Raw genomic sequence first — 21,304 nt, 5'->3', positions numbered from 1 at the left:
AGGACCTAGCAAAGTCAGGTCCAGGCTCCTGATGCACAGGAACTGTACAACAATAATTGTGTTGTTTTAAGCCAGTACGTTTGTAGTAATAATGTTATACAGCAATAGAAAATACAAAATCCTTATGAGAATTCCACTATTTTTCCAAATCCAAGAGAGAAAAGCAATATCATATATTTTTCTTTTATCTTCTCAATAACCTTAACAAACAAAAGTCAGAATTCTAACAGGGTATTTTATTTTCAGAGATGGGATCTTGCCACGTTGCCTAGGCTGGACTCAAACGCCTAGGCTCAAGTGATCATCCCAGGCATTAACGAGGTATTTTAGGACAACAATAAGAGCTGATATGAGTTGGACTGTCACAAATTTTTCATCAGAGCCTCATATTATAGCTGCCAGAGGCATTTCATTATTCTTACCAGTTTTTGAAGGGGAGTATATTTCCACCTCTGTCAAGTATACACCACTCTATTATTCAAAAATATATGGAATAATAAATGTGATTATGATAGTGTCTTACACTATCAATTGCTAGGCATGTAATTCGCACTTAAAAATTCTTACCAGTTTATTAGTGACTTTTACTATAATAAAGTATATAAGCAACAGCTGCCTGAATATGAATGGATCAAAACGTTAAGTGCAACTGTATCTTAAGAAGCTGTGTTTATAAGAGCTTTTGTGCTAATATTCAGCACTATTCTCAATTATTTCAATTCAATTTCATTTCTCAATTATATCTATCTCACACACTTATACCTTATTTTGTAGGAGAAACTAATCACAAATTATTGACCCAGACTTGCAAATTTAAAATAAAAACTGTTTTGCTAGTAGCAAAAGAAAGACAACAAAGGGCCGGGCGCGGTGGCTCAAGCCTGTAATCCCAGCACTTTGGGAGGTCGAGACGGGCGGATCACGAGGTCAGGAGATCGAGACCATCCTGGCTATCACGGTGAAACCCCGTCTCTACTAAAAATACAAAAACTAGCCGGGCGAGGTGGCGGGTGCCTGTAGTCCCAGCTACTCGGGAGGCCGAGGCAGGAGAATGGCGTAAACCCAGGAGGCGGAGCTTGCAGTGAGCTGAGATCCGGCCACTGCACTCCAGTCCGGGCGACAGAGCGAGACTCCACCTCAAAAAAAAAAAAAAAAAAAAAGAAAGACAACAAAAAACAAAACAAAAAAACACCAAAAACCCTGGTGTTACAAACATTTCAGTGACATTTGTGGGCATATCACTGCTTTTACTTTTTTTTTTTTTTTTTGAGACAGAGTCTCGCTCTGTCACCCAGGCTGGAGATCTCAGCTCACTGCAAGCTCTGTCTCCTGGGTTCATGCCATTCTCCTGCCTCAGCCTCCCGAGTAGCTGGGACTACAGATGCCCACCACCATGCCAGGCTAATTTTTTGTATTTTTAGTAGAGACGGGTTTTCACTGTGTTAGCCAGGATGGTCTCGATCTCCTGACCTCATGATCCGCCTGCCTTGGCCTCCTAAAGTGTCAGGATTACAGGCGTAAGTCACCGCGCCCGGCCCCACTGCTTTTACTATTATACCACGTCATAAACCCATATACACTGATCCAATAATCCTTGCCACCTAAGAGTTTACATTTCTATAGCAGTATAATACACACATTGTCAAAAACATATCTCTTGTTCACCACACACAATAGCAAATACTATGTACAGGTTTGATGACCTGAGAACCAAGATTAAAGCATCTCTTTCAAAGATACTAAAATACCTGATCCAGATTCTAAGGGAATGTTTGACAGAAATACCTGGAATAAGGAAGAGAGTGTTACATTTTTAAAGCAATGAAGGTTAAGGGAACATGAAAGTTAGCAAGCAGAAGCTCAGTCGGCACTGAATGAGTGTAAAAGGGGCAGAAGCTGGGCTTCATATGTCTACGTGCATTCCATTTTCAATTCTTAGTCTTTAGAACAACTAACATTCAAAGTATCAAGAGAGAGAAAGGTTCATAAAAATTACTTACTCTCTGTACTCTTTCCCCAAGTCTTAGAATCCACTAAATCACCTGAATGCATAGCAGACATAATCTTCTGAGCAACAGTGGAGAGCGGTGTATTACAGAGATCAAAGCCTACCAATGCCTCATAATTTTCCATTTTCAAAAAATCCTAAATGTAAGATTAACATAAGATAAATCCCATATATTAATTTGAAGACTTTAAAACAAGAAATATAATTATTTTGAAAAACTGATATACCAAGACTTTCATTTAAAATGTCTATATTCATAACCACAGAAAATAGGCATCAATCATCTAATAATACAGATAGAAAGCAAAAAGCAAAATAGCTAGAGGCTCAATCCAGGTATCATAGTAAATAGATAAAGAGCTTATTTTCTAGGTAACCAATTTAGAAGCAAATGATCTACTCAAATACTTCCTGAGGTTTGAAAAATGATATGAAATCTCCAAATAGGCTCACACCTGTAATCCCTGCACTTTGGTAGGCCGAGGCAGATGGATCACCTGAGGTCAGGAATTTGAGACCAACTTGGCCAACATGATGAAATCCCGTCTCTGCTAAAAATATGAAAAATTAACCGAACATGGTGGCGCCTGTAATCCCAGCTACTCAGGAGGCCTGAGGCAGGAGAACCACTTGAACCCAGGAGGCGGAGACTGTAGTGAGCTGAAATCACGCCACTGTACTCCAGCCTGGGCAACAAGAGCGAAACTCCGTCTCAAAAAATAAAAACAAAACAAAACAAAGTAAATCTTCAAATAAACATACCTAGTAACACAATGATTATAACTAACTTGGGTAATTATGGCAGACACACAACTACCATCCCTGCTTTGATCAGTCCTGCTGTTCCCCTGGGCTGAGCAAGCGAAGGTTTGGGTAGGGACAGTATAAATCAAGCAACTGGGCAGGGGCATGGTGCCTTACATCTGTAATGCCAGCATTCTGGAAGGCCAAGGCGGGCAGATCACTTGAGGTCAGGAGTTTGAGACCAGCCTGACCAACATGGTGAAACCCCGTCTCTACTGAAAATACAAAAATTAGCCAGGTGCAGTGGTGCACACCTACAATCCCATCTACTCAGGAGGCTGAAGCAGGAGAATCACTTGAACCTGGGAGGCAGAGGTTGCAGTGAGCTGAGATTGTTCTGCTCAACTCCAGCCTGGGTGACAGAGTTAGACTCTGTCTCAAAAAATTAATTAACTAATTAAATAAATCAAGCGTCTGGCCACACATCTAAATATCTGACACTAATTTAAACAGAATTTGCTACCATAAACCAGGAAACCAGATGACATATTTTCCACATTATTGGAGAAAAGAAAAAATTTAAGTAAACTCTCTATCCCAAGATAGAATAGAAAAAAATATATACAACAAAAATGTTGCTCAGGTGATATGGAGCTGATAGCAAAATTGTAAACAAAATTTATTGCTACAAAATTAAGGTTTACATAACATTTTAAATAACAAACACAGTAACTGGAAAATATTTTTGTTCGATGGGTTTCAAAAATCCAGAGGGTTCATCTGTCATCCAGGTATGCCTGTTTTCTGATGGTTATAGCTAAAAAATTCCACAAAGACCATCCAAAACATGTAGTTTTTAGATTGGCACTCCATATTACAAACAGGTGAGAAATATTCTTAAAGATATTCCTACAAAGCTCACATGGTATTTGTCACAGGCCACGTATAAATTAGGCACTCAAGAAGCATCTGATGTAATAACAGATGAGGTACTTCGAATTATTTTAGACCAACCCTTATTTTCTGATTGCCCAAATACCATTATTAAATATAATTAAACATTTTTGCTCTTAAACTGATTAAAACAGTATCATACATCTTTTGAACAACCACTTTTACAGAATTTCGAAATTCAAATTTCATTTGAAAGTCATTTATGATGTGTAAGTCATATTAAAGTCAAAGCACTGCTGAGCTGTCTTGTAGAAAACTTTGAGTCCCCAGAATTCAGACTCTAAAATGAATGATGGCCAAGGAAGTCCTAATACTCTGCGGTACAAGTGGGGACATTAAAACAGTCTAAAGGTCCATAGCAGGGAATTATGGAGTAATACAATTTGAGCAGCAAAATTTTATCTGACAGTCAAACATGAGGGGACCTGGCTATTTCACATATTAAGGTCTACAGATTTAAAAATGCTGACTAGATATTCTACACATTTTAAAATATTTAATAGCGGCTGAGCGTGATGGCTCATGCTTGTAATTCCAGCACTTTGGGAGGCCGAGGAGAGGGGATCCATGAGGTCAGCAGATGGAGACCATCCTGGTCAACATGGTGAAACCCCATTTCTACTAAAAATACAAAAAATTAGCTAGGCGTGGCAGTGCGCACCTGTAGTCCCAGCTACCCGGGAGGCTGAGGCAGGAGAATTGCTTGAACCTGGGAGGTGGAGGTTGCAGTGAGCCAAGATCGTGCCACTGCACTCCAGCCTGGAGACAGAGTGAGACTCCATCTCAAAAAAAAAAAAAATTTAACAGCAGAAAATTTCTATTTCTAAAAAGAAAGTAAAGGAGAGAGATAACTGTATTTAAAAATATTTGCATTATGTAATAATGCTTATTCTCAGTAAGTAAAAAATTACCAGGACTAAGTACCACTAACAAGCTCAAATCATAAAAAGCACTGGTACTCTGAATGTACCACATGAGAAAAAAACCAAATTTTTTTGGTTGAATTCATCAAATGAAATGTCCCATTGACCTCAAATTTTAAAAATTTAGTAGTGTTTATTATACACAGTCTCCTCCTAATAAATAAAAGAGCACATGTAATAAAGATTCGGTTTCCAGTAATTTTCAATCTTCAAGACTAACAGCCTTAATCTTTGATTGAGTTTCTAAATTCTCCACAATATCTTTCAGATAATCTTCATCTTTTAAAAAATATACATATAATTCTCTTTCCATTTGATGTAATTTATTATTTGCCAAAGTTTTTCTTTTTGTCTTCACATCAGCAAGAATATCAGTGAGGAGATGATTTAGCTTATTCAGTTGAGATTCAACTTGATGAAATTGCTCTGTTAACTCCTAAAAAAAGGAAAATAAAAATAAAAATTCAAACACTTTTTTCCTAACACCAATTATAAAATTAAAGTATAATTTACATGGAAAGACTTTAAATGACTTAATAACTTCCCACAATTTTAGCAATAAATAAACCTCAATTTAAAATCCATAATAGGTTTAATATAAATTCTAAGTAAGATTAATTGCAACAGCTTCTGATAGGTAATTTTAAGTGATTCAAAGGAAACACTTCCTGAAGAGTACTTGATATGTACGCTGTTCTATGCATTCATATATTCAACAAATACTATTGTGCCAAGTACTGTTTTAGAGATTACTGATACAAGAATGAATAAAATCTCCCTCATGGAGCTTATATTCTGCTTAATTAGTCAAACTTCGTTTTAGCTTATTCTGTTTATTCTAGACAGAAAGTACAGAGAAAGTTGAAATGAAGACCAATAAAAGAGAATTATCTCAACACAAATCTCCATTTTTCATTTTTTCTTATTATCTTACCAAATGGAATTACATGACATTCCATGAAAACCATCCTGACTAATCATGTAATTTTCCTGCTCAAGAATCTAGCCATGCCAACCCTTTACATTTATTATAGTAAATTCAAAATTCTTAGTGTCTAGCATTTAAACTAGATTAACAAGTTTCCATAGCTTTCTAATCAAGCACTCTACTTATAAATTTTAGCCAGTATCACCAAAGAGGTTCTCAGAAAAATCTGTTGTTCTAACTACTCTCAATTTTCCACAGCTTCTAGGCATGGTCCACAAGCGTACTTGTTATGAATACAGATTCCTGTACCCCCTACTAGATTAAATTACTGAATCTCTGTACAGAGCTAGGAACCTGCATTTTGATATGCTCCCTGATGATTCTAATGTACAAGTTCAAGAATGACTACCTAAGACCTGTCATAAATGCCAATTCACAGAGCAGTACTTCTTAAAATACATATTTTTGAAAATCAAGTAATTTCAACATTATATCTACATTTAGTGATCTCCTCTAAGACAAACTTGATAAACTTGAATATACTGAGAAACAACAATCTCATCTTTACCTTCAATTAAATACTAAAGATCATGCAGTTGCTAAAATAATATTGCTACAGAGACTGAAGCTCAGCTTCATTAATAATAGAAACACAAGTTAAAATTGATACAGCATTTTACATCACATTGAGCTAGGGAAAAACGCTAATGATACCTACTGATAAGATTAGAGTGAAATTACCATATTTTAGTGATTCTTGGATGTATTTTTTTCACATTTTAACATATCTGAAATGAAGATGCATCTTAATCAAGAACATCATATGACTGTTTCTGGCCAGGTACTCTTAAGAAATACTTTTTCATCAACATTCTTTTTTTTTTTTTTTTTTTTTTTTGAGGCGGAGTCTCGCTCTGTCGCCCGGACTGGAGTGCAGTGGCCGGATCTCAGCTCACTGCAAGCTCCGCCTCCTGGGTTTCGGCCATTCTCCTGCCTCAGCCTCCCGAGTAGCTGGGACTACAGGCGCCTGCCACCTCGCCCGACTAGTTTTTGTATTTTTAGTAGAGACGGGGTTTCACCGTGATAGCCAGGATGGTCTTGATCTCCTGACCTCGTGATCCGCCCGTCTCGGCCTCCCAAAGTGCTGGGATTACAGGCTTGAGCCACCGCGCCCGGCCCACATCAACATTCTTGATATACAGTGTGGAAAATTACAGACAACTCTGAGTCAAAAAATAACTTAGAAGAATTGAACATTGAAATGTGATGCTTTAGAACTACCCTAACCATTTAAATTGACTTATTTTTTTCCTTTTAACATATGTCCAAGAGTGGTATGATAAAAATCTATGTGTACCTACACATAGGTAGGTAAAAGATCTTTTCTACTAAGTATGAAAAACAAAAATTCTTAATAAGAAAACATTGTGTCGCTTTAACTAAGAGTTTTTCTTTTTTTAGCAATTCATAAAATGATGATGTGCCAAATGATCAATGGTGTCTAGTGGACGCTTAAATAGTGCTGGTAGCATTATAAACTCCTTTAAAAGGCAATCTGGCAGTATCAAAGGCAAAAAAAGTGTATATACGGCCCCGGCACAAAAAACCCCAATGATCCTATTTCCAAGAATTTATCCAGATGGAAGTATCCAACAACAAAAAGCTATATACATAAAGATATACATGATATTGTTCAAGAGCAAATAAAAGAAAAAAATGAAGACTATCAAAATGCCCAATAACAATAACCAGCTACAAAACTGATGGCATAGTAATTAAATCAAGACAGTATAGTTAACATTAAAAGTTAAGAAAAGTTTAGAGAGTAAAAATGTTTATTTCATCATGCTAAGTAAAAACAAAACTATGGTCTTTGCTGAGGGTCTTTAGAAGTTAGCACCATGGCAGGAACTACAGGACTGTCCCATTTGACAGCCACTTTGTCAACTGGAACCAGAACATGAACTGCTGGCAGAACTACCTGGACTTCTACCACTCCAAGAAAGCAATGACTGCTAAAGGGGGTGATGTCTCTGTGTGCAAATGGTACTGGCATGTGTAGAAGTCCCTCTGCCCCATATCCTTGGTCTTGACCTGGGACAAAGGCATGCTTCCTGGGAATATCTGAACTGGCTCCACCCACCTTTCCTCTGTTCTCCATCCTTCTCCCAGGGTGGTAGAGGAGGACCTAGGTACATGATGATCCCTAACCTGGGTCCATGAATCAGGACTTAACTAATAATAAAAACTTAATGGAAAAGTGTAAAGAAAACTATATGTCTTACAATTACTAAGAAAAAGAAAAATGGGCCGGGCGCGGTGGCTCAAGCCTGTAATCCCAGCACTTTGGGAGGCCAAGACGGGTGGATCACGAGGTCAGGAGATCGAGACCATCCTGGCTAACACAGTGAAACTCCCTCTCTACTAAAAATACAAAAAATTAGCCGGGCGTAATGGCGGGTGCCTATAGCCCCAGCTACTCGGGAGGCTGAGGCAGGAGAATGGCATAAATCCGGGAGGCGAAGCTTGCAGTGAGCTGAGATCCGGCCACTGCACTCCAGCCTGGGCGACAGAGCCAGACTCCGTCTCAAAAAAAAAAAAAAAGAAAAAGAAAAATGGCACAGGAATATTAATATTAGACAAAAGAATATCAAGACAAAAAGCATCACAGGAATAGTCATTATGTAATGCTAAATGCTTTAATTCACTGTAATTTAAAATGATCAGGATATTCACTGTGATTTTAAACCTGGACATAACTTATAAAAGACTCAAAATACATAGACAAAAAAATGATATACAACTACATGGAGAAATTTTCTTCTTTTTTGAGACCGAGTCTTGCTCTGTCACCTACGAAGCAGTGCAGAGGCACGATTTCGGCTCACTGCAACTTTTGCCTCCTGGGTTCAAGCAATTCTCCTGCGTCAGCCTCCCAAGTAGCTGGGATTACAGTTGTCCGCCACCAAGCCCAGCTAATTTTTGTATTTTTAGTAGAGATGGGGTTTCACCATCTTAGCCAGACTGGTCTTGAACTCCTGACCTTGTGATCCACCCACCTCAGCTTCCCAAAGTGCTGGGATTATAGGCGTGAGCCACTGCGCCTGGCCTACGTGGAGAAATTTTCAAATCCACCATCACAGTGGAAATTTGTATACAATTCTCAATAGATCAAGAAGACAAAAATCAGTAACGGGAGACTATTCAAAAAACAAATAACAGATACCACTTCACACCCATCGGGATGGCTACTATTTTAAAAACCACAGGAAATAAGTGTTGGCAAAGATGTGGAGAAACTGGAATTGTGCAGCTATGAGACATACAAGACTATCATAAGAGTAAGATCTATAGTAATAAAAACTGTAAATAACCTAAATGTCTGTCAATCTAACAGATAATTTCATTGTGGAATATCACACAATGGAATACTAACCATATAAAAGAGAACACTATGAATGAACTATAGCTTTACATGTATCAATATGAGTGAGTCTCAAAAACATGTTAAGTCACTGAAAAAGCAAGCAAGTCATTGAAGGATACATACCTTCAATATACATACCTTCGGTATACCACCACCAGTATAACAGCATACAAAGTTCAAAAACATATAAAACTAAATACACAGTCTAGGAATATATATATATATATATATGTGTGTATGTTATGTATAGTTTTATGTGTATAAAACTATACATACAAGAAAATGATGAACAAAATTAAGCATGGTAGTTACTCTTTGAAGATGAGAGAGGAATTATGTTAGGAGGAGCATGTACCAGTAAGCGTACACAGAGGATTTTAAAGATATAAAGGCAATCCTGTGTTTGCTACGATGAGTGAAAAAAATACAGAGGCGGTTTTATTTATTTTTTAACACTAATATAAACATTACATATCTTTTTGTGTCTGAAAAATTGTATACATTTTTAAATTTCTGTGCACACTCATCAAAACTATCTGAAAAACATATTTATATGTGAACAAAAATTAGGAGACATAGAAATATATTTTATATTAAGGCAATGGAATTGGGGTAATATTTTCCTCATGTTAACATTTTCTTTAATATCTTTTAAAACAAGCATTTTTTAAAAAAGCATTTTTAACTACTGTGGTAAATACCCACCTGATCACTTAGCAAAAGCTGATTTCCTCCTTGATACAAAGCATCACAAAGCATGTTCACATCCTTATTCCGTTTGGACAGAAAGAAAGAATGTTCTTGAGCAGATACTGCCAACTGATCTTGTACTAAAGAAACATTCTGTTTCAAGTTCTCAGCCACTTCCTCAAGGTTTCCATGAGTTAGAAACAATTCTTTTTTCTTATTCTCTCCCTCTAAAAGTTGGTAAAGCCTAAAATGTAAAAATTAAAATTAAAGGGAAAAATTATCAAGTCAGTATCATTTTCAAAATTATAATCCACTGTATTGGGGCATTTGTGGGGATAGCTAAGTAACAACTTATAAAAATATTGGCCAGGTACAGTGGCTCACGCCTGTAATCCTAGCACTTTGGGAGGCCAAGGCGGGCAGACTGGCTGAGCTCAGGAGTTCAAGACCAGCCTGGGCAACATGGTGAAACCCCATCTCTACTAAAATACAAAAAACTGTTAGCCAGGCATGGCGGCATGCACCTATAGTCCCAGCTACTCGGCAGGCTGAGGCAGCAGGATTGCTTGAACCCAGGAGGCAGAGGTTGCAGTGAACCAAGATCGCGCCACTGCACTCCAGCCTGGGCAACAGAGTGAGACGCCGTCTCCAAAAAAAGAAATAATAATAATAATAATAATAATTAGTAGTAGTAGTAGTAGTATTTGTGTGCCTGCAAAAATCAAGCAACTGAAACCATTCTAACTGTAACACTATCTCAGTACAGAAATATATATTCTAACTACTACATTAGATAAGCAGTCTATTACTGAATTCCCAGTTTCCCCACCATCCAAGTTTTAGATATAAAATTCTTCTTAACTTTAACTGCCACTAACCTACTTCAAAGTGCAATTCAGAGATACCTCCCAAGAAAACACTTGTCTCACAGAATAGAACTATGATGAAGTAGAAACAACAGGCTATGGCTCATGCCTGTAATCCCAGCACTGTGGGAGGGTTACTTGAGCCCAGGAGTTCAAGACCAGACTTGGCAACATATTGAAGTCTCATGTCTACAAAAATAATTTTTTTTTAAATTAGCCAGGCATGGCGGCACGTGCCTGTAGTCCTAACTACTCAGGAAGTTGAGGCAGGAGGATCACTTGAGCCCAGAAGCTGGAGGCTGCAGTGAGCTATCATCACATCACTGTACTCCCACCTAGGCAAGAGAGTGAGACCTTGTCTTAAAAGAAAGAAAAGGAAGGGAAGGAAGGGAAGAAAGAGAGAAAGAGAGAGAAAGGAAGGGAAAGGAAGGAAAGGAAGGAGGGAAGGAAGGAAAAAACAAGCAAGCAAGCAACGAATTTGAAACAGAAGACCTAGGTCTAGGTCTGAGTTTTCTGTTACGTGAAACTTAGGGCAAATCAATCTCTGAGACTTATTTCCACATCTTAACTACTCCACATCTTAACCTACCTGTATTACAGGATTGTGGTGGGATTACAAGAGAAAAACTAAAATTGTACAACAACATAAAATATAAAAATAAATGGAAATTTTAAACAATGTAAAATGTAAATAGTTATATAAATAGCTGTAACAGTAAACTTTTGCTCAGAGTTTTTGAAAAAGTTATTATTATTATTATTTTTTGAGACGGAGTCTCGCTCTGTCGCCCAAACTGGAGTGCAGTGGCCGGATCTCAGCTCGCTGCAAGCTCCGCCTTCAGCCTCCCGAGTAGCTGGGACTATAGGCGCCCGCCACCTCGCCCGGCTAGTTTTTTGTGTTTTTAGTAGAGACGGGGTTTCACCGTGTTAGCCAGGATGGTCTCGATCTCCTGACCTTGTGATCCGCCCGTCTCGGCCTCCCAAAGTGCTGGGATTACAGGCTTGAGCCACCGCGCCCAGCCGAAAAAGTTATTTTTTTAATCAAGTTGTAACAGACTTTCTAAAACTAGTTCAATCCCAAAACTGCCAATTACAGTCTTACAGATGTAACTACATAATTTCAGGGGTATCATTCACATAGATCATGATGTCAATGGTACCCCCTGAAATTGGGCAATGAGGCAATCCTATCCAGGCCCCTCATTTTACTAATGAGAAAACAAAAAGATTAGATGCTCTTACCCTAGTCCTGGAGAAAAATGAGGAGTAGGAGTCAGATTTTTGAGGTCTTAAGACTACTTCAGCCCTCCAATTTTCAGTATCCCTCTGCCATCAATTGCTCAGACATCCAGATGAAGCTTGGGAGCTAGCATTCATTCTCAATGATTCTCCTGACTACACACAGAAATGAAGTCTTCTCCCCTCTCTACTGCTACCTTCTCCAAATGCACTCAATCCCCTGCCCAGCAATACCTACTATGCTGAGCTGTATTCAAACTTCCGGCCCCAAATCTAAAATAAGGTATATAAATAATAATGTCTAAAGGGGAATAAAACCCATTCATTCCTCCACCTCATCCACTTAAGCTATAAAGTAGCTATTTTCAAATCTAGCATAAACGGAAAAGGCAGCAAAAAAACTAAAAATGAAAAAAAGGCATACGAAAATGGAAAAAAAATAGAAGATCAAAAGTGAAATGCAAAGAATTGTTAAAAACTTCCAAAATTTTAGCTCAAACTCTCTCTAGTATTTTGCAAAAACAAAAGGAAAAATTTACTAAGGAAACAATGAAGCATACATACCTATGAGTAGAATAATCCTTAGTATCAATGGTATTCCTTGGATTTATCTGCTGAGAACCTGATGGATCTGTCAACATTTCTAATTGCTTGTAGAGCACCATGTTACTTTGACTAAGTTCTTGAACCAAATTTTCAAGTTCACGATATATGTCCCAATGCTTTCTTAATTCAATTTCATACAATAACTGTAGAAGTTCAAATGATGCCTTTTGTTTTATTAATTGATTTAAAACTAACTCTTGTCTTGCTGTGTAATAATCTTGTTTAGCAATCTGCAGATCAAAATCTCCCTTTACCACTGGCATATTCAATAACTGGGCATTCTCTCTTACCACAGCAGGTAAACTTCTGTCTTTTATTTGAGTGATCTGTTCTTCAAGTTTCATAATCTCACTGGTCAAGCTAGAAATTTTAGCATCTAAATTTTCTTTGTCCACAGCCTATACAAAGAAAAGCAAACACATTTCAAACTGTATGCCTAAATTCGAAATCATCTTAAGATTATTTTCACTTTCCACTTTAGGTGACCAGATAATAAGCTCAATGAATGAAAACTAATTTAATATTCATATAAAACAAAATTACAGTTTAAAAGGGAAAAATGTGGACTAAATCAAGGGTATGAATTACTAAATTTTACTGCTATTACTACCATGTATATAGTAATGGCTACCAAAATAAAGATCTTATTATACTTGTTTTACTCAATCAAAATCATTATTAATAGCATACTATTCACTGAATCTAAGTGTATGTTACTAGTTTTTCTTAAGTTAAAATTACCTCAATAGGTCCTAGTCAGCCAGTTGATTTTAGCACTTCTACATAACCATTGGATTTCCTATTATTATTCCAGTTTTTTGTCAGCTATAGAAACTAACCTGATGCTGATATTCAGATTCAGAAATGTTACATTTTTTACTCAAGTATCTAGCAGTTATATTACCAAGAAAGCAAGCTCTCCAAGAGTGCAGACAGACATCTGCAATACATCTATCCATGTATTTTCAAAAAGAAATCAGTTTCAGTCTACTGAACCTGGACCTCTGACTTCATTAGCACTATGCTCTGGTTGGAGCAAACGAGGCAGAATACCCAAAATAAAGCAATTAGTTTCTAGCCACATCCTAAAAAGAAAATTTCAGTCCAGTCTGTATCTGCATTACACAAATTTAAAATTCAGAATGCAAATTAAAGCATGTTTGTTTAAAATAAACTAGATAATGTGGTTGAGATAATTACTATTGCTGCCCTCCATTAACATACGGATCTATTTGTATGGAACACTGACACAGATCACAAATAAACACTGAACAATGAGAAAATAACATGTAATCTCTTATTAGATGCCCCATTCTAAAGTACTTCAATAGCAATATTATATCCTCTATTCCTTAACAATAATTACAATGTGAATCCAATCTCATTTCTTATGCTTACCTTGCTGGTTAGGCTATGAAGATTCTCCTCTGCCCATTTTATACTTGACTTCATGCTTGAATTACTTGCTTTCAAGTGAATTAATTGATGTTGAGCACAAATGTAAGCCAGCTGCAGTCTAGCCATCTCTAGTCGTCTCTCCTCAAGGATTTCTTGATTATCACAAATAGATGGTGCCTGTATATCTAAAAGTTGAAAATTGTCTTCATTTGAACTTTCAACTACTTCATGTATACCCTGAAAGAACTGTTTTTTGGTATACAAAGTTAATGCTGCTGTGCTTTGCTCTTCCTGACTTAGGTATTTTTCCAAGGAAAATTGCGATAAAAATACCAGTGGATTTGTCCCTTGACCTAAATTAGAATGTCCGAAGAACATCATCAATTGTGTAACTTCATCAGTAAGAGCCTGAAGTTCATTACTGATCTTAGTATTCATTGCATTTAGAATTCCTTGACTCTGCTTCAGCTTTTTAGTGGCTGATTCTTCTTTAGCATTTAACCTCAGAGATTTGTGGCTAGTTACTGAAGCCATCAATTGACATTTATTACGCCGCTGAATTTTTAAGTTCTTTAATTTCAGTAGAGTTTGAACCTCATCCTCTAATTTCTCCAGCTCTTTGTCATCCAGTCTAGGTGTCTTCAAATCAGAAGTTTTACACGTTTTAAGAGCTTCATCCAACGCCGCCCCTTCTAGGATGGGCTTGCCTGATTTCTGAAGAACGCTAAAAGCTTCCAATTCTCTTTCAGACAATACATTCTGTTCATTCACATTCCCACAAAACCACTTCAGAAACGATTCATCTTCAATGCCCTCAAACAACCAGTCAAAGTCTTCTCCATTAAGATTATCAGCTTTGGGAAAACCAATTTTTTTTAATGTTTCCACAAACTCATTTCCACAACTCATGGTTTAACTACCCCAATTTTGTTGTATCTGATATGGGTTTTACGGTGTTGATTTTTAGAAAATCCAAATAGAAAAAAGCTACGTTTTATACCAAGTCCACAGAGAAAGGAAAATCTATTTTTAGAATCTATAATGATTCCTCCTGGGGGGAAGAAAACAAGTATTAGACCACAAATATGACGACAGTGTTTTTATTTTTTATTTTTATTTTTATTTTATTTATTTTTTTTTTTGAGGCGGAGTCTCGCTCTGTCGCCCCACCGGAGTGCAGTGGCCGGATCTCAGCTCACTGCAAGCTCCGCCTTCCGGGTTCACGCCATTCTCCTGCCTCAGCCTCCCGGGTAGCTGGGACTACAGGCGCCCGCCACCTCGCCCGGCTAGTTTTTCGTATTTTTTAGTAGAGACGGGGTTTCACAGTGTTAGCCAGGATGGTCTCGATCTCCTGACCTTGTGATCCGCCCGTCTCGGCCTCCCAAAGTGCTGGGATTACAGGCTTGAGCCACCGTGCCCGGCGACGACAGTGTTTTTAAAAAGCAGACAAATATCACATGATATCCGAGAGCCGGATAACTGACAGGCAGTCGTAGCTGCCATGTTTGATGATGACAAAGAGAAACAGAAACAATTAGGCTAGTTCTCAGAAAACCCCAACAGTAATGAAAATTAACAAGAAAGTGGATCTATTTGGATCCACTTTATCGTTTTTTCCAAAGATGCATTTAAAATGTATTACTCTTTATGGAGCAACGTTTGTTTTTAATTCAAAATAAATGGATCCAAACAAACCCAAGTCACCAGGAGGCTAGGCAGCCTCTCTTCCCTGCCCTCCATATGTAAGAAAACGCAAATAAGTATGGCACATCTTCTGAAGAATCAACTATTTACCTCAACAACTCGTCGGGCAAGGCTCTACCTCCAGAGTCCACTACCGCGGCGCGGAGAACAGTAGGAGCAGCAAGACAGCGCGCGACCACAATTAAGGGCGCTTCGGGCCGGCCTTCAGCCAGCGCTGAGGCAGCCCCGACGCCGGGGCCGCGCGAACCCCAGAGGCGGCGTCAGGCCCGGGGATCCGCGGCCCCGAGGCCGCGATACACCTGACGCGCCAGCGGCAAAACCTTCCTTCCGAGAGTCACCCAGCTGTGACACCTAAGCACGCTAACAAAACAAACGCAGAAGCCCACCGAATCGCCGTCCACACCGAGCTGCAGACGCCGGGACAACCGGCCCTGCGCAGCCCCCGCCCCGCCCCAGCTCCTCGTCCCGCGGGCCGGGCCGTGATGCCCGGGCAGCTGCCGGAGCCCCTGGAAGGAGTCCCCAGAAGCGCAGGAAAAGAAGAGGCAGCGGGGTGCAGTCGGGGATCGCGGCCACTCCTCCAGTCCCACACCCCGGCGCCCAGAACCGGGGCCCGCGTCAGTCACCTGAGGAAGCTCCGCTAGCTTCTCACAGGAACCGCGGCCGCGGCCCTCCGTAACCCGCGCGCCTCGCACTGCCTGACGGGAGCGCCTGCACGCGCGGAGGCGTGGTCGCGGGGGGGATGATTGTTTGCGCAGGCGTGGTGTCAAAAGAGGCGGAGTCGGAGAGGCTGGACTATGGGGTGGAGCTGAGCAGGCGGCGCTCCGCCCCCGGCCGCGGCGGGCAACCGGCCTCCTGGGCGGGGCGCAGGGCAGACGCGGGGTCTGGGCCGGGCAGGGCGGGGACAGGGTCTAGGCAGGGGCGGGGCCTGGGCAGAGGGCGGGGCCTGGGCAAGGATTGGGGTGTAGACGAGTGCGGTGGGTATAGTGGGGCGCCCTCTGGGGAGCCGAAGCTGCGGGCCTGCTGTCAACGGAGCCGTCAGTTGTGCTTCAGGCCTGCCCTGCCCCGTACCTCAATCTAGACCCTCTGAAGGCATTTTTGAGGGGTACATAGAGAAGCACAGGTTGGTGGTTGGGAGACAGGCTGGAGCCCTGCGGTGATAGCGCTGGCCCCCGAGAGAGACGAGTTCCCACATCCACAGCAGCCGGAGCAGTGCCTGGTACATTTTAAGGGTTAGGGATTGTTCGCTTAGAATCTTTTACAATGAACTTTATTTTGCAAAAGCACTTAATTCCCAATCCCTCACCTGACCACTATGTAAAAGCTGACTTCCGGCTGGGCGCGGTGGCTCATGCCTGTAATCCCAGCACTTTGGGAGGCCGAGGCGGGCTCATGAGGTCAGGAGTTCGAGACCAGCCTGGCAAAGATGGTGAAACCCCATCTCTACTAAAAAATACAAAAATTAGCCGGGCGCGGTGGTGGGCGCCTGTAATCCCAGCTACTCGGGAGGCTGAGGCAGAAGAATCGCTTGAACCCGGGCAAGCGGGGTCTGGGGTGAGCCGAGATCATACCACTGCACTCTAGCCTGGGCAACAGAGCAAGACTCCGTCTCAAAAAAAAAAAGCTGAATTCCTCCACAATTCCATTTTCAAAATGTTAGAAATGAACTCACATAAACGGAGTGTATTTAACTCAGGGAGGATGATACACTATTTCCAAAGAGGATGGCAGTCAGTGAAAGATGACTGAAACGGGACTGCTTAATTTCATGCGAATCTGGCCGATGCCCTACAGCCCAGTGAAACCAGACCTCTCTATTGGACAGAATTCGTTTGCATCTCTACCAAAAATCCTTTGCCACTCCTCAGTCTTCCACAGGTTAGCAGGGGCTTTGGTCATGGGTAAATATAATGGTACTCCCTCCCTTCAGCTTCAAATGACCCTAAAGGTGGCTTGTTAGACAATGTTCTAGTCCAGGGTGACTAAGTAGAAGTCGTTTGGATAGTTTTTCTTAACATTTTTAAGGAGAGAAATAAGAATGTTCTAAGGTAAATATTGTAATCTGATCGAGTCAAAGATTTTCCTATTCATTCTTCACTTGTTTTACGTTTTTATCCTCCTCTTTTAAAAGTCAATGAGGCCTAAAATGATCTGAAAAACAAACATGATGGGAAAAAATTCACAGAGTGGTGCCCAATCTGCAGGCAGGGAAACCAGGGATGCTGCAACTGGGAGGCCTGGTGGGAGGACCCCTGCAGCCCAGGGTTGGAGGTCGGGGGTGTGCATCAGGAGACAGAGTTGAGCCAGTTTGGACAGAAGGAAGTGGGAGCTGCGCAGGCAATGCCTTCCAGAAATGTTGCTGATGAGGCAAAGACTGAGTGGGAGGAGCGTGACAGAGAGAAAGAGAGAGAGAGACAGAGAGAGAGAGATACAGAGAGACACAGAGAGACAGACAGAGACACAGCGAGACAGAGACAGAGAGAGACAGACACAGAGACAGAGAGACACAGAGAGACAGAGACAGAGACACAGAGAGACAGAGACAGAGACAGACACAGAGACAGAGAGACACAGAGACACAGAGACAGAGACACAGAGAGAGAGAGACAGAAACAAGAGACAGGAGAGAGAGAGCATGCAAAACGACACAAGCTGAGGGGGTGGGAATGCAGGGCTGAGGGGAGGATTTTTTATTTTGTTTTGTTTGAAAATGAGAGGAACTTGGGGATATTTATAGACTGCAAGGAGGAACTCTGAGGAGACAGCATTAAAGATGGCAGAAAGACAAGGGGCTCCTTTATAGAAAGAGATCCCTGGAGGGCAGGAGGGGTGTACTCCAGAGCCCTGGAGGCAGTTCTAGAAACCCACTTTCCTAGCGGCTCCTGGGTGGTTTCTTGGGCCACAAATTAATTCTCCATCTGATTTTGAATTGCTGACCATAGTTATTTGTTGGAAAGGTGCTTACGAGACCATAAAAGCCATAAAAACATTAAGTAAAAATTACAACAGTATCAGCCGCTGGAGTACAAATGACAAACACAATAGGTTTAACTATACAGACATGGAAAGTTTTCTTCAGCTTGCCTTGGGAATTTAAGAAAGCAAGTATGTTACACTTACTTCCAGGGTAAGCTTTCTTCTCAGCAGTCAAAATTATTTGGGGTTTTAGTAGGGTCAAAAGATAAATGGAACCCAGGAATTAATCCTCCCTGAGAAAGCCCATGAGAATATAATGGACTAAACAGACCTAAAGACAGAGCTGTGAGCAGATCAAGTGTTTTTGCTGTCTGCGTTTTCTCCTTCCTGTGGAAGCGATTTTCTCCTATTGGTATTTTAAAATATTTTAGGTTTTGGACAATATCTTTTCAGACTATTTTTAAACTTTAGAAGTAACAGTCAGATGCTAAAGATTATTTGTTTTAGATGTAGTTTTCCATGAATTTTGTGGGACTCTATTCTGCAAGCAATGGAGAATGGGGAGTGTTTTCAAGCAAGAGAGTGAATTCTCAGATGTGTGTTAGAAGCCTAATTCTGCAAGACCAAAAATGACAAAAGGTGGTAAGAGACAAGATACAGGACCACTCTTACAGCATGTAGGAGAGGAGGAAAGAGCTGGACAGAGAGAGCTGCAGGAGCTGGCAGAGCCTGGGGCCTGGTGACTAGCCTGGGTCCGGGAGACTCTGGAGTTTCCAGCTGAGCAGGGAGTGGCATTTCTTCCTATTCTTCCTACTAATCCTTCCTATTAAGAAGAAAGTAGAAGACTATAGGGTTGGGAAAGAGTTTGTTTTCCATCCTGTTGACATTCATGTGACAGAGTGAGAACTCAGTCCCCAAACTCAGGAGCAGGTTTGGGTCAGCACAAGCCCAAAGGAGGTGACAGAGTTTATTCACCAAGGTGGCCATGTGGAGAGGGCCTTTGAAGTGGGGAGGAATGGGGACCACAAGGGCTGGCAGCAGAGACTGGGACTGGTGGGGTGTCAGAAAGGGCCTCAGGACAGGAGGAGGAGTTGTGAGCCCCTGAGGCTCAGCACGTCAGTGGCATAACCGTTTACATTCTAGAAAGATCCCCATGAGGCTGGAGTGCATGCGGCTGACCTGGCCAGGGACTAGGAAAGGAGGAAGGAGTGAGAAGGTCCTGTGGCGATTAGCCCAGATGATTCCAGCGCCTAATTTGGGTGGCCATAATCTCAGCGAAAATATGGTGGGAAGGGATATAGGGGGCTCAGGGCCCACTTTCCAGAGGAGGTTGTGCCTGAGCTAGTGAATGCAAGGAGCGGGTGGGAGTGGGGGCTAAAGTCAGTGCAGGGGTGGGCCGAATCGAGCTGAAGGACAAATGGCGGTGTTTGGGTTTAATCCGGAGGCCATGGGGACCCAGAGGAGGACTTTAGGGAGGTGAGCAAGGAGACCTTTGAGGTCATTCAGGCTGCCAAGAAGAGGGTGGGTGGGAGGCTGCAGGCAGGTGTCCCACTTGTAGGGGGACTTGCTGTAATGCACATGTCCTACTTGGAGAGGGACTTGCTGTAACCCAACAAGCACAAAGATGGAAAACAGAGATGGACTCTGCTGGGAGTATCAAGGGCTTCCCAAAGGACAGGGATCCTGTCCCAGGTATCCCACCCTCCAGCCTGGTGAGCAGGGGAGGGGTGCGTCTCCAAATCTCAGTGTGCCACCTGTGAGAAGGGCCCAGCATGATGATACCAGGTACCAATCATATATGGAACTGGGCACAGCCCCTGGCACCTGCATGCCCTTGATAGAAAACGGTAGTGGTGATCGCAAATCGTAATATTTGGGATTTAAATGTCCACATTTACATGAATGACCAAATCCTGGTGGCTCTGAGGCCCCAGCCACATTCCCAGGAGGAACTTTCTTTCTTTCCTGGGGTGCCCCCACTAATGGCCTCGAGGGTTCCTGGGGCGCACACAGGTTCAACGATCTAGACTGTGCTGCTGGGGGTTGGGGGAGCTCAGATGCCTCCGAGGGCCCCGGCAGGTACCCTCCATGGCCACCCCACAACCTGCTGGCGGGTCCCACTGGGCCATCTCCAGTGCATAGCTGCCATGTGCACAGTGTGGCGACTCCACACTCAGGAGCCCTCGTATGACCACCCAGCTCCATCAATTCTCCAGCACTCAAGGCAGGCATGTCCTCTCAGCTGCCCATTGCTGGGCCCCCAGTACTCCTCCCTCTGCACCCAGGTAGCTGGGCCCACACCGCCCCAACCCTGGCCCGGCAGATCAGAGGTCTCTGCTTCCAGGGGCGTTCCCTCCAAAAGGCCTCCCTGAGGGGGAGCAGGCAGCCAGCCCGGCTTGCTTGGGTGAGAGCAAGACCTCTTCTCCCCACTGTGCGAGGTCTCATCACCTCACAACCACCCCATGATGGGCACGACAGGAGCCTGTGTCTCCACGGTCACCACCGGCACAAGGGGATGGTTGGCCATGCCATCTCACTTCACCTCAGCACGGCAGGTCCCCATGACAGGAAGCAGAAGCCATACCCAGGTTAGTTCTGGGAACAGGTGCAAGAGGATTCTCACAGTGCAGCTCTGAGAGCTAGCAGCCTCTATGCAGAGGATTCCTGGGCTGGCATGGAGCACCCCAAGGGGTGGGCTGTCCTCGGCCAGCAGGGCCCCAGCACAAGAGCCAGAGGCAAAGTCCCAGTGCCTCTGGGACAAGAGCAACAAGAGCATCCAGTTGGCCAACAGGCCTGTAGGGGCACCCACCTCAAACCCGCCTTCACCCAGATCCAGGTGCCACAGCATCCAGCTGTGATGGTGGGCCCGGTGTGGTTGGCAGCAGGGGGTGACATGCTCCGTCA

At 42.1% G+C, this 21,304-nt stretch overlaps 2 protein-coding genes across 5 annotated transcripts in view; both read right to left on the bottom strand.

Moving 5' to 3' along the window:
• The window catches only part of LOC105508009 (HAUS augmin-like complex subunit 3), a 170,828-nt gene extending 154,493 nt beyond the window's left edge, over positions 1 to 16,335 (bottom strand). Inside the window, exons 1-6 of one of the 4 annotated variants that reach the window (XM_011936759.1) lie at positions 16,111 to 16,212; positions 15,578 to 15,847; positions 13,784 to 14,834; positions 12,344 to 12,783; positions 9,690 to 9,918; positions 4,738 to 5,065 (exon numbers count right to left, since the gene is read on the bottom strand). In XM_011936759.1, the coding sequence (XP_011792149.1) occupies positions 4,832 to 5,065; positions 9,690 to 9,918; positions 12,344 to 12,783; positions 13,784 to 14,692 (1,812 nt within the window). In that variant the 5' untranslated portion in view covers positions 14,693 to 14,834; positions 15,578 to 15,847; positions 16,111 to 16,212 and the 3' untranslated portion in view covers positions 4,738 to 4,831. Of the gene's footprint in view, positions 1 to 1,268; positions 5,066 to 9,689; positions 9,919 to 12,343; positions 12,784 to 13,783; positions 14,835 to 15,577; positions 15,848 to 16,110 lie in introns of those variants that run through there. The other 3 variants (XM_011936760.1, XM_011936757.1, XM_011936758.1) reach the window with 3 other exon arrangements.
• On the bottom strand, positions 15,237 to 21,295 carry LOC105508052. The gene is made up of 6 exons (XM_011936823.1): positions 21,227 to 21,295; positions 20,985 to 21,152; positions 19,718 to 19,806; positions 15,775 to 16,195; positions 15,578 to 15,723; positions 15,237 to 15,279 (listed from the first exon to the last, which is right to left on the bottom strand). The coding sequence occupies exons 1-6, from the start codon at positions 21,293 to 21,295 to the stop codon at positions 15,237 to 15,239; spliced, it is 936 nt and encodes a 311-aa protein (XP_011792213.1).
• Positions 21,296 to 21,304: the final 9 nt, after the last annotated feature.

This window comes from Colobus angolensis, unplaced genomic scaffold (assembly GCF_000951035.1).
Source record: "Colobus angolensis palliatus isolate OR3802 unplaced genomic scaffold, Cang.pa_1.0 Scaffold157, whole genome shotgun sequence".
NCBI lineage: Eukaryota > Metazoa > Chordata > Mammalia > Primates > Cercopithecidae > Colobus > Colobus angolensis.
This window is presented reverse-complemented; position numbering and strand designations above follow the sequence as displayed.